General features: G+C 31.8%; 2 protein-coding genes across 2 annotated transcripts in view; both read right to left on the bottom strand.

Annotated features, from left to right (window-relative positions):
* The window catches only part of LOC102597224 (polygalacturonase-like), a 5,865-nt gene extending 3,124 nt beyond the window's left edge, over positions 1-2,741 (bottom strand). The window contains exons 1-2 of the mRNA XM_006351034.2: positions 2,273-2,741; positions 891-1,180 (exon numbers count right to left, since the gene is read on the bottom strand). Of these exons, the coding sequence (XP_006351096.1) occupies positions 891-1,180; positions 2,273-2,716 (734 nt within the window). The 5' untranslated portion in view covers positions 2,717-2,741. The remainder of the gene's footprint in view (positions 1-890; positions 1,181-2,272) is intronic.
* Positions 2,742-8,123: 5,382 nt separating this feature from the next.
* On the bottom strand, positions 8,124-10,044 carry LOC102585829 (60S ribosomal protein L9-1). Its single transcript, XM_006351004.2, has 3 exons — positions 9,548-10,044; positions 8,470-8,592; positions 8,124-8,374 (listed from the first exon to the last, which is right to left on the bottom strand). The coding sequence occupies exons 1-3, from the start codon at positions 9,920-9,922 to the stop codon at positions 8,288-8,290; spliced, it is 585 nt and encodes a 194-aa protein (XP_006351066.1). The 5' UTR covers positions 9,923-10,044; the 3' UTR covers positions 8,124-8,287.
* Between the last annotated feature and the right edge of the window lie 6,363 nt (positions 10,045-16,407).

The following is a 16,407-nucleotide window of genomic DNA, read 5'->3' as shown; positions in this document are numbered from 1 at the left end:
GGGCATTGGGTTTAAAATGGGGAATGGGTCTTTTTTTAAAATTTGGGTTAAACTGAGTCAATTTGGGGTTTTCCATCCAATTGAGGGGTAAATTTGGTGAAATTAGTAACGGGAGGGGTAAAAATAACTTCATTTTAACGGCGAGGGCGTAGTCAAACAATAAACCAAAGTTGAGGGGTATTTTTGACCCTTTTCCCTTATTTTAAACAAAAATAAAATATATTTTTTTTCATCAACTAATAAACTTCTATATTCTATTTAGAATTAGAATTAATGAATATATATATTTGTCTAAATTTGTTGCTTATCCGATTTAATTTTTTTTTTTTTTTAAATCTGTTAGCTAAAGGTTGCGTGACTAATCACTATTCGAAACAAGATTTTTCCTATCATCAATCAGTGAAAATTTATGCTATAGAACATAATTTTTTCACGAAAACATCACACTGAAAAAAATGCATAGTAGGAAACAGATTCTCATGAAATAGTGGAAAACTTCCTAATTTACACATACGAAAACATTACTATTTTTCTTTTCTCACTGATTCATTCAAAATATTTATTACTATTTTTTCTTTTCTCACCGGTTCAATCAAAATATTTTACCACTCATTTTTCTTTTAACAATTTAAAAAACACACATTTCTATATTTAATAACAATTTAAATATAAAATATATATTCATTTTACCCTTGATGAAATTATTTATACCTGCACATACATATATGATTTATTTTAGACCACAAATTTCAAAAGTTCTTTTTTAATTCTTAAACTTCGTGCCAAGTTAAACTACATCACATATATAAATTGGAACAAAAGAACTGCTATTTTTTTCCGATTAAGTCAAAATAACTTAAAATTCTAAATATGCCTCGAAAATAATTTACCTTATGCCATGTCCAGGGCCACAACCAATCTTTTGAATCCACATATTCATAGAACCAGTGCCAATAGATATACAATCATCTCCGGTCTGAATAATGCTATCTGTGATAGTAATATCTCTTGAATTCTCTATATGAATTCCATCAGTATTTGGACTTCCACTTGGAGATCTTATTCTTATTTTCTCAACTCTTACATGGCTACTATAATCAATTGCCATATTCATTATCTGACTATTTAATGATTTTAATCCACTTACCACTACATTATCACACCATAACAATGTAATTGACTGCATTCAAACAAAAAAAATACAATCAAGTAGTGATTGAAGATATTGCACAATATTATAATAACGTTGTTTGTTCAGATACTTTTTATTATACAAAACATATAGACTAAGGATGAATAATTGAAAGAGTCTAATTCTACAACTTTTCTGAAAAGCTTTATTACGTGTCTCACACAACTGATGATACTAGTTAATTATGCGAGACATTTTTTTTGTCTCATAAAAATGTGAACCCAATTCTTATATATACTTTTGAGTTTTTATATTTTGTGAGACTTAATTAAAGGCGCCTTACGCAACTAATGGCAGTTTATGTGAGACACAAAATAAAGTTTTTCAATATTACAAACAATTACGTATCATTATTAAAAAATTATTGTTTTCTCCTAAAAAATATTTTGTGACTATTTTCACTGATATTTTGATTGAATTGGTGAGAAAAGAGAAAAATAGTAATGTTTTCATATGAAAATTTTTGGAAGGCTCCAAGTATTTCAGTAGTAATTTGCTTCCTACCATGTGTTTCTTCAGTGAGCTGGTTTGTTCAAAGGGAAAAAGGACAAATATACCCTCAAACTATCGTAAATGGTATGCAGATACCCTCCGTCATACTTTTGGTATAGTGGTACCCCTGCCGTCCAAAAATTAGAGCATATATGCCCTTCACTCTAACAGATGATCTAAATAAGGACACGTGGCACAATCTTATTCGTCGATCCGATATTTAATAAATGTCGGGTCGGTGGATAAGATTATGACACGTGTATGTCTATTCGTGTAAAGGGTATATATGCTCTACTTTTTGGACGGCAGGGGCACCAATGTCCCTAAAGTATGACGGAGGGTATCTGCATACCATTTACGATAGTTCGGAAATATATTTGTCTTTTTTCCCTTGTTCAAAAATAAGTGAGAAAATCTTGTTTTATAGGACAAATCACTATTTTCGGTAGTAAACAATATATATATATATTATCATACACTAAATGAACTGATATTATAAAATTCTTTACATTAGTTAATATTCTATAGAAATTAAACTTTTGTTATATTAAGTTACATACTAAGTTGATTAAAAACATAATTACTTACCCTTGCTCCAGGAGGACAAGAATGTCCAGATCTTCTACATGACCAAAAATTATGTCCTTTAGCATCAATTGTTCCACCATAGATAGAAAGTCTACTAACTTTATAAAACAAAATCCAAAAATTAGAACCTCCAATGACATTATAATCAACCGGAGCAACAATTGTTCCGTCAATACGGAACTCAATTCTGCTCCGGCAAGGGCCAGTGAATGTCACTGGCCTTATAAGGTACGTTCCCTTAGGAACGTACACGTTGGATGGACTAGTTGAGCTGCATGCAGACATCCAAGCGCGAAGAAATGGCGCGGTTGAGTCTGTCTTTCCATCTCCTTTAGCTCCAAAATTAACCACATTGTAAGCTAAACAAGAAGGTATAAGCAATAAGAGTGAAATTGAAGAGAAAAAGAAAAATTGTAAAGATACAATTGATTTGAAGTTGGACATGTTGTTTTGGAGTAATGTGAGGAGTTTAAGGTTGTAATGAGCATGAAGATTAATTATGTGTACATTTATAAAGAATATATAATCCCTTCGTATCATATTATATATGTTGTACACGTTACTAAAAACAGTTGTCCCAAACTATTCGTCAATTTACAAAATCGAAATAAAATTAATTGTATTTCTTTTTTCATTTTATCTTTAAAATTCATTCTTTTTTTAAAATGTAAACAAGTTTGTAAACTCATATCAGTTTAACGTTCCTAAGTAATAATCGAGGCAGTCCGTTGATTTCCTCAAACCGACTAATCCTTTTCCAATATAGTTGAGTTTGTTGGTTTCGGATCGACTTTAGGCAAACAAAAAATCGAGATTGCTCATCGATTTTTAACATTTTTTAAACTAGTGTAAAATTCTAAAAAAGTTTCTTAAAAGGTAACTTAGTAAAACTATCCTACTTATTTATGGTTTTTAAAAGGCGTGTAAAGAAAAAAATGAACAATTAATATGAAACGAAGGAAATATTTCTTAATTCTTAGTTTGGATCTAATAGGAACAAAACAATAAAGGTAATGATTCAAATGTCAACCGTACGTTGCGTACTAATGTGAAATAATTAATTTCAAATTATTTCTTAGATGAATCCTTGGGAGATGTGTTGGTGTAACTAATTAATGTGACATAAAATATTTTTTCAAAATTAGAAGAAAACTCACGAGATTAAGATTAATGATTTATGTAAGATCCATGAAGAACGCCAAGAAATGCATTGGTTTGAGTAAAACATCAACATGTGAGTTGCCAATGCTTTAGTCATTAATTAGCTACATCTTTGAATAGAAGACATACTCCCTCGGTGGCGGAGCTAGGATTTTAATAAAGGGTTCAAAATCTGAAGAAGTAAATACACGAACTAATAAAAGAGGATTCGACATATACTATATATACATAAAAAATAATTTTAACCATGTATAAATAATAATATATTTTTCACCAAAGGAGGTTCAGATCGACCCCCCCCCCCCTCCGACAGTATGTTGGCTCCGCCCCTGTCTCTCAGTCTCAAATTATCTATTGTGATTTTAAATTATACCCTTCATCTCATATTAGATGATCACTTTTTATTTTACACTGTATTAAAGAAATCATAATTGTAAAGATAATTTTACTAATTTACCCTTTAAAAAACTTCTTGGGAATTTTACAAATAAATGTGAACACTCTAAAAAAAATTAATTGCAAGGGTAATATAAAAAAATAAATTAATTCTTTCTTGATTTAATAAGGTAGACAATTACTAATATGTAACAACTATTTTTAGTATAATGATCAATTAATATAGAACAGTGGGAATATCATAAATAATTTATTGTTTTAAAATTTCAAGACAAAATTAATTATTTTTTTCCACTTATCATTAATAGTACTTTCTCCGTTTTATATTAATTACTCCCTCCGTCCCATTTTATATGTCATCCCTTTCTATAAATAGTTGGTCCATAATACTTGTCATTTCATAAAATCAATGCATAAGTTACCATATTGTTCCTTTTTTACCCTTGTGAGTTATTAGCCTTGAAAATATACATTTGAGCAACTTAAAAACCTAAGTAAATGATTCATGTTTATTGGTTAAATTAATTAATCAAAATAAATCAATTCATATTCGTTGATTGAAAACTTGAGTTCCAAAAAAATTAAATAAGGGTAGAAGGGTAAAGTTACATCATTTCTTAATGCAAGTGCAAAGTAAAAATGTGACATATAAAATGAAACGGAGGGAGTATATCTACTTTCTCATTTTCATGTACCTTAAGAGATCATAAATAAGGATTTACTTAGTGGTAAAGACAATCTTGCTCACATTTTCAAAAAGGAATTTTAATTGTAAGAGTAAGAAAGAAAAAAATTAATTCTCTCTTAATTTTGTAAATTTACAAATAATCTGGGATAACTATTTTTAATAAGGTGAACAACTAATATTTTCTTGAGAGCGTGTAAATAAAAAGTACAACAAGTACTTTGAGACGAAGGAGTAATTCCTAAGCAATAAATAAATAAAAAAACTGAGTTGCGTGATTGGTATGAAAGGAAAATATATTCCTAGAAAATGTTTTATTAGAAAACAAATTGGTTTCTAGTTTATATTTTCATGTTTGGTTGGTGAGTGGAAAATATTTTCTAGAAAATATCTCTTATTTTTTTGCTAGAGAGTAGATTATTTTTTTTAGGAAAATAGCTTTTGACACGAAAACAATCTCGATAACATATTTGAGACCCAACCCGACACCCGAACTAGGATAGGACTTCGATGACAGATTTGATATTCAACTTGAAATCTGACCCCGACTCCCAATCTGAGACTCGACATTCGAACGGAGACTCAACTCTAACCTTGACACCTGAATTGGGACACAACCCTAATGATCGATCGACTTCAAGACTCGATCCAAGATCTAACTCTGACCTTCGATCCAAGACTTGATCTCGACACCCGAACTTGTACATAATCTCGATGATCAATTCAGAATTTGACCTCGACATCCAATTTGAGACATGACCCCAACTGGATCCGATCTTGACTCTGAAACCAACACCGACTTTCGATCCCGGTGATTGATTCAGGTCCCGATACTGATACTGGACTCAAGACCCATCTCCTAGACTTGACACCCAAATCGAGAAACGACAACATAACCTGACTTCTTAACTAGGACCCAACCTCGACAGAAGACCCGAGACTTGAATCGGGACCCGACCCTGAATCCCGATTCCATACCCAACTTCCAAACTAGGATCCAACCTTGATACTCGACGCCCGGTGTAGACGATCGATCTGGGACCCAAACATGTCCATTGACCTGGGATTTAACCTCAAGTCTTTACCCCAAATTTGATTCCAACCTCCGACTCAGGACTCCACCCCAACACTTGAATTGGGATCCGACCTCGATACTTGATTCAAAATCCGACCTCGAATCCTAATCCAGAGCCTGACACCCAAATCAAAATCTAATTTCTGACTGACCTGAAATTCGAGAGTTGAGTCTCGCATAGAGATCGGGAGTCAGGTCTCGAATCAAGAATTAAGAGTCGAGTCTTGATTAGTATCAGGAATCGATACCCGAGACTTGAGTTAGGGTGGAAAATTAAGGTGTGAGGTTGAAAAACAGTTTTGAAAAATGTTTTTCCTTACTTATTGTAGGTCAATGATTTTCTTTAAATTTGAGGGAAATAAGTTTATTTGGAAAATATTTTCTAAAACATTTAAGCCAACTATATATAAGAAAATTGAAAAACATTTTCTAAAAAATATTTTCCTTCATACCAAACACACTTTGAAGTTGTGTATGGGCGTTGATTTTTCTTTGTAAAAGGTAATTTTTCTTTTAAAAATAAAAATGATATTAGAAAATTGAGGTTGTAATTGATCATGAATATAAATTAGAGTTGTGTTTTTGACTTTTTCTTAGTAATTTAGAGTGAAATCACTTTTTTTTTTGTTGTTTTTCAAATTCTTGAAAATTCTGAAATTCAATTTGAAATTGAATTCCAGAATTTTATAGCCGTACAATCGAAGTTGAACTCCGAATAAAGTGAAAAAAGTTCATGGTACCGAAAGTGTTAGTTCTACGTTGATTGTTGTAGCCCGTGGCTTATACGTGTAATACTAATTAATAAATTATTTAACTTCTATGTATTTAAAAAAATATACATAAGTTTTACTATGTCTTGACAATGTACAAATATTTTATACCATTTAAGTTGACATAAAACTTGTTATATTTACTCAAATTATATTGTTAGTGTAATTTTTATTTATTTTTTTACAATTTTAAAGTATATAACTTAAATTATTATTTATTATAGACCTTATTTCTTTTCATTTTTGAATTGACACACCTATTAAGAAAACAATTATTGATATAGTGAGTTTACCATTTTATCCCTATTAATTATGAAGTAGGTGAATTAAAAATTTAAGGTTTTCAAGAAATTCTACATTTTTCAAAGTAATTAATTGAAGATTTAATAAGTAAAAAATATATGTCATTTCTGAAAAATAATTAGGGATAACTAAAAAGAAAAAATGGACAAGTAATTAGGGATAGAGAGAATAATTTTCTTGGTTCTTTTAAAAACTTATTTTCCTAGATTTGGATTTGGGTGGAAAATTAAGTTGGAAATGGGAAATATTCTTTTGATTGGTTTAACCGACGACAAAGGCGACACTTAAGCTTTATCTAATTAATTAATTAATTAATTATCATTTGGCATGTTATTCCACAATTAAATATTCAATAATAACATAGTAGCGCTGCCATCATGGATGACGTTCACCATCACAAACTATATTATTCCTTTTTTTTCCCCTACAATTTCAAATCTATGAAAAAAATATTTTTAAAAATATTTTTCAAGAAAATTATTTATAAAAGATTAAGAGAGAAATATTGAAAATATCTCTGAACTTAACGTGAATCGTTATTTTTATCTCCGAACTATTGACAGCCTTAAAAACACTCATATACTTGACTAACGAAAAATTTTAAGATGGCAGAGATCCAACCAACCATAATTGTGTGAGACCCCATTCAATTTTTGACACTTGGATTTGTGAGCCCATTTGTACTCTTTTACCTCCAACTCACCACCCCACCCAGTTCTCCTCATCCGTGCCCCTATTCTTTTTCCCTTTTCTTTACTTTTGTCTTTTTCACTTTTCTCCACAAAATGCAGTTCTTTAAAAATGGAAATGTGAAAGATGATAAAAATATATTCTTTCTTTTGGTAATTGAAAAAAAGTTAAAACTAAAAGACGATAAATGATATATTAAAGCATGCACTTATATACACAGAAAATAAATGAGGTTGATACAGTATAATAGAAGTTAATTTATTTTATTTGATTATTTTTTATTCACAAAGTTTCTGAGAATATTTAATCGTAACAAAATATTAATGAAAATACTAGAATTAGAGATGATTGATTCAGCAAAATTTAAGTAATTTTTAGGTATACGTACTTAAAAATACTTTTTAAGTGCTTAAGCTAAATTTAAAAATAAAAAGATAAAAATGTTGAAACAGAGATAATGTATTTTATTAAAAAGAATATTGATAAATAACTTAATTGTTGGAATAACTAAAATGTTTTTAAAATTGTTAATATTAAAAAATAAACTTATTATCCAATATTTTTAATAGTATCAAACAAACACAAAACACAAATAATAGTATTAAACTTAAATGAGAGATGAAGGGATTGAAATTCATGGAATTGAGCAACTTTAACATCAACCAAATCCCTCATACACTAAGTTAAAACCTTTTTTTTTTAAGAATGTTGCATTGTCATGGTATCTCTTCATAACACTTTCTTGGAGAAACTCAAAATGGCAACAACCAACAGGTTAAAAACGACATTGAAATTGATCTGAAGATAAATAAACAGTCCAAATAAAGCATCCATCCTTAACAGATATGTAGTCATCTAGTACCAAAATTGTTGATTTAACTTCAAATATGTTCTTATGAAATCGGTGTATGATCTTAGAACCAGTTTCCTAGCACTTACTCTTCTTCAACTATTCTTCCCTTCTCACTAACATAGATACCATCCAAAAACTTACGGATATCTTTGTTTTTCACATGGCATTTCTGTCAAAAGAAAGAGAGTGAGTTTAGTAAACATGCAGAACTCTATGTATGAATGAATAGACACATATAGAGGGGAAAAGATATGGGAGTTTTACTTGGTTTATGAGGGCAGCAGACCGAGAAACAAGTTCGATGTCATTTCCATCCAATACCAATTCATCCTTAACTTTTTCAGAACGGACAACTGTAACCCCATCAAGCATATCGACTTTCCTCACCTGATACAGTGATGGTAAAGAAGTTAGTTCCTTTACTAACCTGCAGTAACATCTCAAAGGTGGACCATCAAGAAAATTTGTGACAGACACACATATCATGGAAAGCATTTTAAGCACCATAACATTATTCAAACAAGAAATGGTATAGACTACTGCAAAGTGATCCCCATACTATGGTGACAAAACTAGACTCTAGTTCCTCACATTTATTTACTTGTGGAAATAAAGTAGAAGCGTGGACTAGACAGTTACAAACTACTTGACTTAACAGAAACAATAACCCAAACAATAGTATAATAACACTGTCTAAGTGCACGCCCTTATTTAAAGGTTAAGACACAAGTTTCAGCCAAATTGGGGACTCAGACGAGCATTGCTCAATGCTGATAAATAAGTCATCCTATTAATACAAAACTAGTCTTTTCAGAGGCCGCTTAAAAATGAATATCGCCTACAACATGTAGCATCCAAATACATCTACATTTTAATAACTAACCAACCTAAGACTAATTTCTCAGACCTCTCAATTGCAAAACAAGACAATTGATAACTTAACATACAGTTAAGGATAACTAAGCTGTAAAAAGCCCTGACAAATGACAATGATCCTTTTTTATGAAAAGCAAAAAAGTTCGTATTTTAACAGAATTTCCAATTTGCTCTAGGAATCTACTCCGCATCAGCAATAGAAATATTAGCAGTTAAATACATCAACTTCATAAGCAAATGCACCACAGATACGATATACTCCCTCCGTTTCAATTTGTTTGACAACTTTCCAAACGACATGTCTAAAACCACAAGATTAACAAGCATTTTGGTATATTTAACATAAACGACTAACAAGATTCAAAATTTCTGTCCATAGGCCAAATAAATTGTAAAAGAGACAATAGTATACAAATAAAACCACATAAAATTGAAGAAATAGTAAAAAAAAAAAAAAAAAAGGTACCTTTTTCTCGCCTAGAAAGTTCCTAATCTCGATAGACTTGTTCCCACCAGAGATTGAAGCATTGATAGGAAAATGTGCATACACAAAACGCATTTTGTAACGGTACCCTTTAGTAACACCAGTGATGAGATTCTCAACGTGACTAAGTGCAGTTCGAATAGCAGCAGTAGTCTTCCGAGATCCAAACCAAGCATCAATTTTTAGCTTCTTCTTACCAGTTTCTTCATCCTTTATCAGCTGAAAATCAAGGTTCAAGTGCTTGAAATTGCGAGTCAGCTTTCCTCTTGGTCCTTCAACTTCAATTTGCTTTGCTTTTACCTTGATGGTTATCCCCTCAGGGATATCCATTGTCTCCGATGAGAGTATAGTCTTCATTCTTCTTCTATCTCTCGGTGATTCTGCCTTCGATTTCTGCTTATGGAGAATCAGAAACCCTAGAAAAATGAGTATCAAGTCGCCATTGATGTTTTATTTGGGGCCAAGTAGAGCTCCGAATGACAAGCCCAATTCATAAAGGGTAGAGATAATTAAGGCCCAATGTCCTTCATGGCCTCAAGTCATGGGCACTTTCGACTCTCATTTTTTCGTGGATTATAAATTTATGTTTTCACATCATAATGTTTGACAAGGTATATTCCGTGCTCTCAAAGAATTTATGTCTCACCATGCATAAGTTCGATTGCTAAGGACAAAAAGAATAAAAATCGATCCAAGTAGGTTGGTTGTAAGTTGTTGGTAGTGTGACGTTCGTGTTCAGTTATATTATTTTACCATCTTTACATATATAATCGGTACACTATTTCATACTGACGCTATGAGTGTGGTGGCTGTAGATCGGATTTTCACTAGTTGGTTGGAGTTAAGCTTGGTTGGTAAGCTTTACTTCCTCCAAAGTTATTAGGTTTTGGATTTGTGTACATATTTAGTTGTAAAGATTGGAGACGTAAGTAATTAAGTTTGAAATTATTAATATGTCATGTGTGGTGAATATTTGTTTATTCATTTGGGTTAAGACATAAGTGTTATTTATAATATTCTATAGTTTAAGGCTTTGGTTAGTAAATTAATCTAGTCCATTGAATATATAAGTAGACACGTGTAATAAATTTAAAGGCCTACTGGAGGCACTGGAGGAGATCTCCACTGGACGGGATCCAAACCCAGGCAGAGATATTAGGTAAATAATTTTTGAATTTTATGGTCTTAAATTAAATATATGTCAAAAATATCAAACTATTCTTTAATCTTGTAGAGAATATATTATTTATACATTTTATATATATAGACACGCGCACACACCTCATGTTATATAGATATTAAGATTAGAAAATAACAAAAATGAAAAGGGTTTTATGATAACTCCGAAAAGAAGTTAAAAATAACATTAAAATATTCATGAATTTATGAAATTCAATTTAAAAATTTGTCAATTACTCCAAGTATAAAATTTATCAAGTTGTGTTCATTGCAAATTGTTTGCATGAGTCATAACTCATACGTAAGTATCCTTGATGGGAATACTAAATTGAATTTTGTGAGAAAAGGACCTTAGAAAAGTTAGTCTACCTAAGAGAATGGAGTAAATAGTTTTAATATAATCTTTTAAAAGAAATTCTTGTAAATCATAAAGCATAAAGTTATTTGAGTTAGAGTATCTCCTAGATTATATAATGTAGTCCACAACTATATATTTTTTTTAAATTCTTACTTTCTAGGTAGTTCGTAGTATATTTGGCATGTTGGAGATATAACTGACTGTAAAGTTTCAGATATTTGTGCAAAGACACACATCCAACACAGATTCCATGGAAGCTTGAAGATCAGATTAAGGGTGTGTTTGGTATGAAGGAAAATGTTTTTCTAGAAAACAAGTAGATTTTTTACTTATTTTCTCATGTTTGGTTGGTGAGTAGAAAATATTTTCCGAATTTTTTTTTTAGTGTTTGATTTATGAATGAAAAATGTTTTTGAGAAATATCTTAAATTTTTTTTTGGGGGTGGGGGTGGGGATCGAGGGTAGGGGCGAAAAAATAAAAATTTGAAGTTGAAAATATTTTTTAAAAACAAACTTAGATTTTTTTTGGGGTCGAGAATCGGGGTGAAAAAATAAAATTTTGAAGTTGAAAATATTTTTTAAAAACAAGCTTTAAATTTATTTATTTTGGAGGGAGGGGCTGTGGTTTGAGAGTAGGGACAAAATAAATTGATTTTTTCAACAAAAAAAATTGTAATTTGAAGTTGGAAGAGAGTTTTGGAAAATGTTTTCCTAAAGTTTTGAAGGGAAGTCATTTTCCTTAAATTTGAGGAAAATGAGTTGATTTGAAAAAAACATTTTCCAAAACATATAACCCAACCAAACATGAGAAAATTAGAAAACATTTTCGTTTCATACCAAACATTCACGATCCTATTACTTACATAGAGAAATTGCCATATTGACACAGGGGATTTCTACTATTTCGGTGTATTTTTCTAAGCTGAAAGACTTATGGGATGAGTACAATACTCTAGTCCCCCGTCCTTGTGATTGTGAGGGATTTTATTGCACATTTTGAAAAAACAACGACTGTTTCAGGTCTTAATGGGTCTAAATGATAGTCATGTTCGTAACCAAATCTTAATGATGAAGCCATTGCCTAGTATAAATTAAATTTATGCCATGTTAGTTCAAGAAGATACAACTTGTAGTAGGACCAATTAACTCGCTTGACAGAGTTGATCCTACAACATTACTTGCTAACAAGCATCAGAACATGAAACAAAATTTGTATTGTGATCATTGTAATATGAAGGGGCATAGTAGAGCCATTTGTTACAAGTTGAAGGAGTGTGATCATTGTCATCTTAAAGGTGTTAGCCATGCTGAATTATACATCTGTCAATGAAGGAAGTGCACATATGGCAGGTAATTGTTTTTTTGAACCTGTTAATAAGCAAGATGATCATGAATGGAATATTGTAGATACTGGTGCAACTAACCATATGATTGGAGATAAGAATTTGTTGAAAAGTGATACATTAATAGAAAGTGCAGGGAGAGTTCAATTGCCAACATGAGAATCTACTAAGATAACACATGTTGGAAGTAGCCAGTTATCTGGAGGTGATACTATATCCAACATTTATTGTGTGTCAGCTTTTAAGTTTAATCTTTTGTCAGTGTCAAAATTGACAAAAGAACTTAACTGTTGTGCTTCTTTCTATCCAAATTTTTTCCTTCTCCAGGATCTCTGTACTGGGAAGGTTAAGGAGATTGGTAGGGAGCTGGAAGGTTTATATGTGATCAACATGAAACAAAAGGAGGATTCTCAGAGGAAGGGTTGCTCATCAGCAAAAAAACATGGCGTCTGAGGACCTTTGGCATCAAAGAATGGGGCATGTTCCCATTCCAGTTCTCAAGAGAGTTTATGCTTTACCTTTTCATAGTTCTGCTACTTTGAACAATTGTGATGTCTGTCCACGAGCAAGACAATGTAGACTTCCTTTTCCAATAAGTCATAGCAAGTCTTCTGAAAATTTTCAATTAGTACACATGGATGTTTGGCGACCCTATAAAACTGCTACTCATCATGGAATGAAATGACAATCTATATCAATGTGCTTGTTGCACTCATGAAAAACAGGATTCGTAGCGATCTGGATGGCCGACTTGCTGTCACAATGAAGAGGAATAGGCAATGAAACAGTGACCCCAAGTTCTTTGAATAAACCAACTAACCAGACTAGTTCAACAACAATGGAGGCTAGACTCCTGTACTCTGCCTCAGCCGAGCTCCTAGAGACCGTGAACTGTTTTTTTTATTTCCATGAAATAGGAGAATCACAAAACTTGATCAGATACCCAGTAATGGACCTTCTGGAGTTTGGGCAAGCCCTCCAGTCTGCATTACAAAAGGCCTGAATCGTAGACCCTGCCTGGAAAGATAACAAAATACCAAATCCAGGGGCTGACTTTAAGTACCTCACCACCCTAAGAGCAGCTTCCATATGGGACAACTTGGGAGAGTGCATATACTGACTCAGGTTCTGGACAACATATGAAATATCTGGTCTGGTCATAGTAATGTATAACAGTCGACCAATAAGTCTTTGATAACTGGTAGGATCAGGTAACAAAGAATCTTCAGAGGAACCAACATGGACATCAAACTCAACAGATGTGAGTTTATGGTTCAATTCAAGAGGAGCTAAGACAGGCTTACATCATGATAAACCAGCATCTGAAATCAGTTCCAAAGCATATTTGCATTGATGCATGAGAATACCATCTTTGTTTCTCGCTAATTCAATATCCAAAAACTATTTGAGGGGACCAAGATCTTTGATCTTGAAAGCACGCTGCAAGCAATCCTTGGTCTCTTGAATAAGGCCACCATGACTGCCAGTGATGAGTAAATCATCTACATATACAAGAACCACTACAATGTAGCAATCAACCTTCCTTGTAAAGAGAGAATAGTCTAAGTGACTCTGAGAGAAACCGGACTCAATGAGAGTAGTAGTCAACTTGATGTTCCACTGCCTCGAAGCCTGTTTGAGTCCATATAAAGACTTTAGCAATTTGCATGTCTTCCCTGCCTTATCTGAACATGCATAATCCTGTGGAAGAGTCATATACACTTCTTCATGCAAATCTCCTTGGAGAAAAGCATTATAAACATCCATTTGATGAATGTCCCAATTTTTAGATGCTGCAATAGAAAGAATTGATCTCACAGTTACCATCTTAACAACTGGGAAAAAAGTCTCTTGGTAGTCGATGGCTTCTGTTTGACTATATCCCTTGGCAACTAGCCTTGCCTTGAACCTTTCAACGTTTCCATTGGCCTTATACTTGATCTTGTATACCCATCTACAACCTATAGCCTTTTTATTAGGTGGAAGTGTGACAACTTTCCATGTTTTATTGTCCTCCAAAGCTGTAATTTCAGCTTTCATAGCCTCAACCCACCTATCATCTTTAGTAGCTTCACCATAAGATGTAGGTTCAGTTTTCTAAGGATGTGTGTGCTATGAAGGATTGGTAAGTCCAGAATAACATAAAGCATTACCAATTGGATACATACAATTATGAGCTTTAGGTACTACATAGTCCTTTTGCCAAATAGGAGGTCTAGATGCCCTAGTGGATCTCCTAGAATCCATTATCACATCACCAGATGGTACAGGGAGCACAACAGGATCAGTAATAGGTACAACACAAGGAGGAACAACATTAATGTGTGGTGGGGAGATATTAGGAGGCACTGCTGAAATAGTATCATCCTGTGGAGGTGAAGTAGGAATCACCAATGGAATAGTAGAAGTGACATCACAATTTTAATAATCCATTCATATTTTAAATATTAGTACGATTTTAATCCACTACGTAATATCTGTTAAAATTTAAACGTCAAGAACTTTTCCACGTGCCCAATCATCCAACTCCTCCTATTGTGAATTGGACAAAAAAATCTTCTGTGATTACATTCTATACTTAAAATTATCACGGATCAAAATGGATTAGGACAATAAATAGATCAAGATTTTGGGCCAAACTGGACTGGATCAAAACAAGTTAGATAACGGGTCATAACCCAATTCAAATCTAAATGAATTGTGTCGGGTTGGGCGGGTATGATTACAAGCATATCAACAAATTTGAAATAAAATTTTAAAGTATATATATACAAGGAATATTATTCCTTTACACATAATAGATGTGCGAGTTGATTTCTCACACAATTACTTGACTTTTAAAATATTATCTCAAACAATTTTTTTTTTTATTAAGTTACTAATAATTTGAGATTGTGTGTTTTATCCATAACAATAATATATAAATATATATATATATATATATATTATTTTACTTTGTATTTTAATATCCTTTATTAAAAATCCTGACTTTTGTTGATCCAAAATTTGCTTGAGAAATCTCAACTCCTTATCTATATAGCCAATTGTTTAGTTTTTTTTAGTAATATGAAAGAATGTGAAAGGCGATTATTTCGCCTGAAAAAACTCCATCACTCATTGATCCCATGTGTCTATTTTTTTTTTCATTTGTCAACTAAAGCCTAATATTAACGTTGACAAAATAGAAACTAATACTCTGTTTTAATTTAAATAACACTTTTTTTTCAGTCAATTTAAAAAAAAAATGACATATCCTATATTTTGTAACAATATAACTTTAAAATGGTCATTTTATCGTTAATGAGATTTATACTCATGTAAACATCTTTGATTTATTTTATATCAGAAGTTTCAATTTTTTTTTTCTTAATTAAATTTCATGTCAAATCAAACAATATGACATGAATTTGTTTTACTTAATTACAGTCACATTCATGCACTTAACTGACTAATTTGTTGATGAGGCTTTGCTACATCTTAAAGTTTAAGATCTGCCTTTATAAGTTGGTAAAGTTCTAAGTTGTTTGGAGAATATTCATATATAAAACGTTTTTTTTTTGATTTTTTTTTTAGTATTTTAGGGAAAAGACTTAATATGTCATCGAATTTTGAAAAAAGTTAAGGTTTATCTATATGATTCGTTAAAAGTTTGGCTCATCTATGCCATTTTCGTTTGAGAAAAAAAGCTCATTCATACCATTATTTGTTAATTGAAAATAGTTTTGATTATGCAAAATCATTTTTTAACGTGGTCAATTATGATTCAGCCACGAAATTAATTAAATCATTTTTTAAAAAGGAAAAAGGCTCAAATATGTCAAATCAAACTTTGAGAAAAGACACATGTATACTATCCGTTAAAAGTTTGGCTCATCTATGTCATTTCATCCCTCGAGCATAAAGTACACAATATATCCTTGGAGAGACTTTAGCCACATCTTAACCCGAATGAGGCGATCAAG

The sequence above is a fragment of the Solanum tuberosum genome, unplaced genomic scaffold (assembly GCF_000226075.1).
Source record: "Solanum tuberosum cultivar DM 1-3 516 R44 unplaced genomic scaffold, SolTub_3.0 scf00132, whole genome shotgun sequence".
NCBI classification, from domain to species: Eukaryota; Viridiplantae; Streptophyta; class Magnoliopsida; order Solanales; family Solanaceae; genus Solanum; species Solanum tuberosum.
This window is presented reverse-complemented; position numbering and strand designations above follow the sequence as displayed.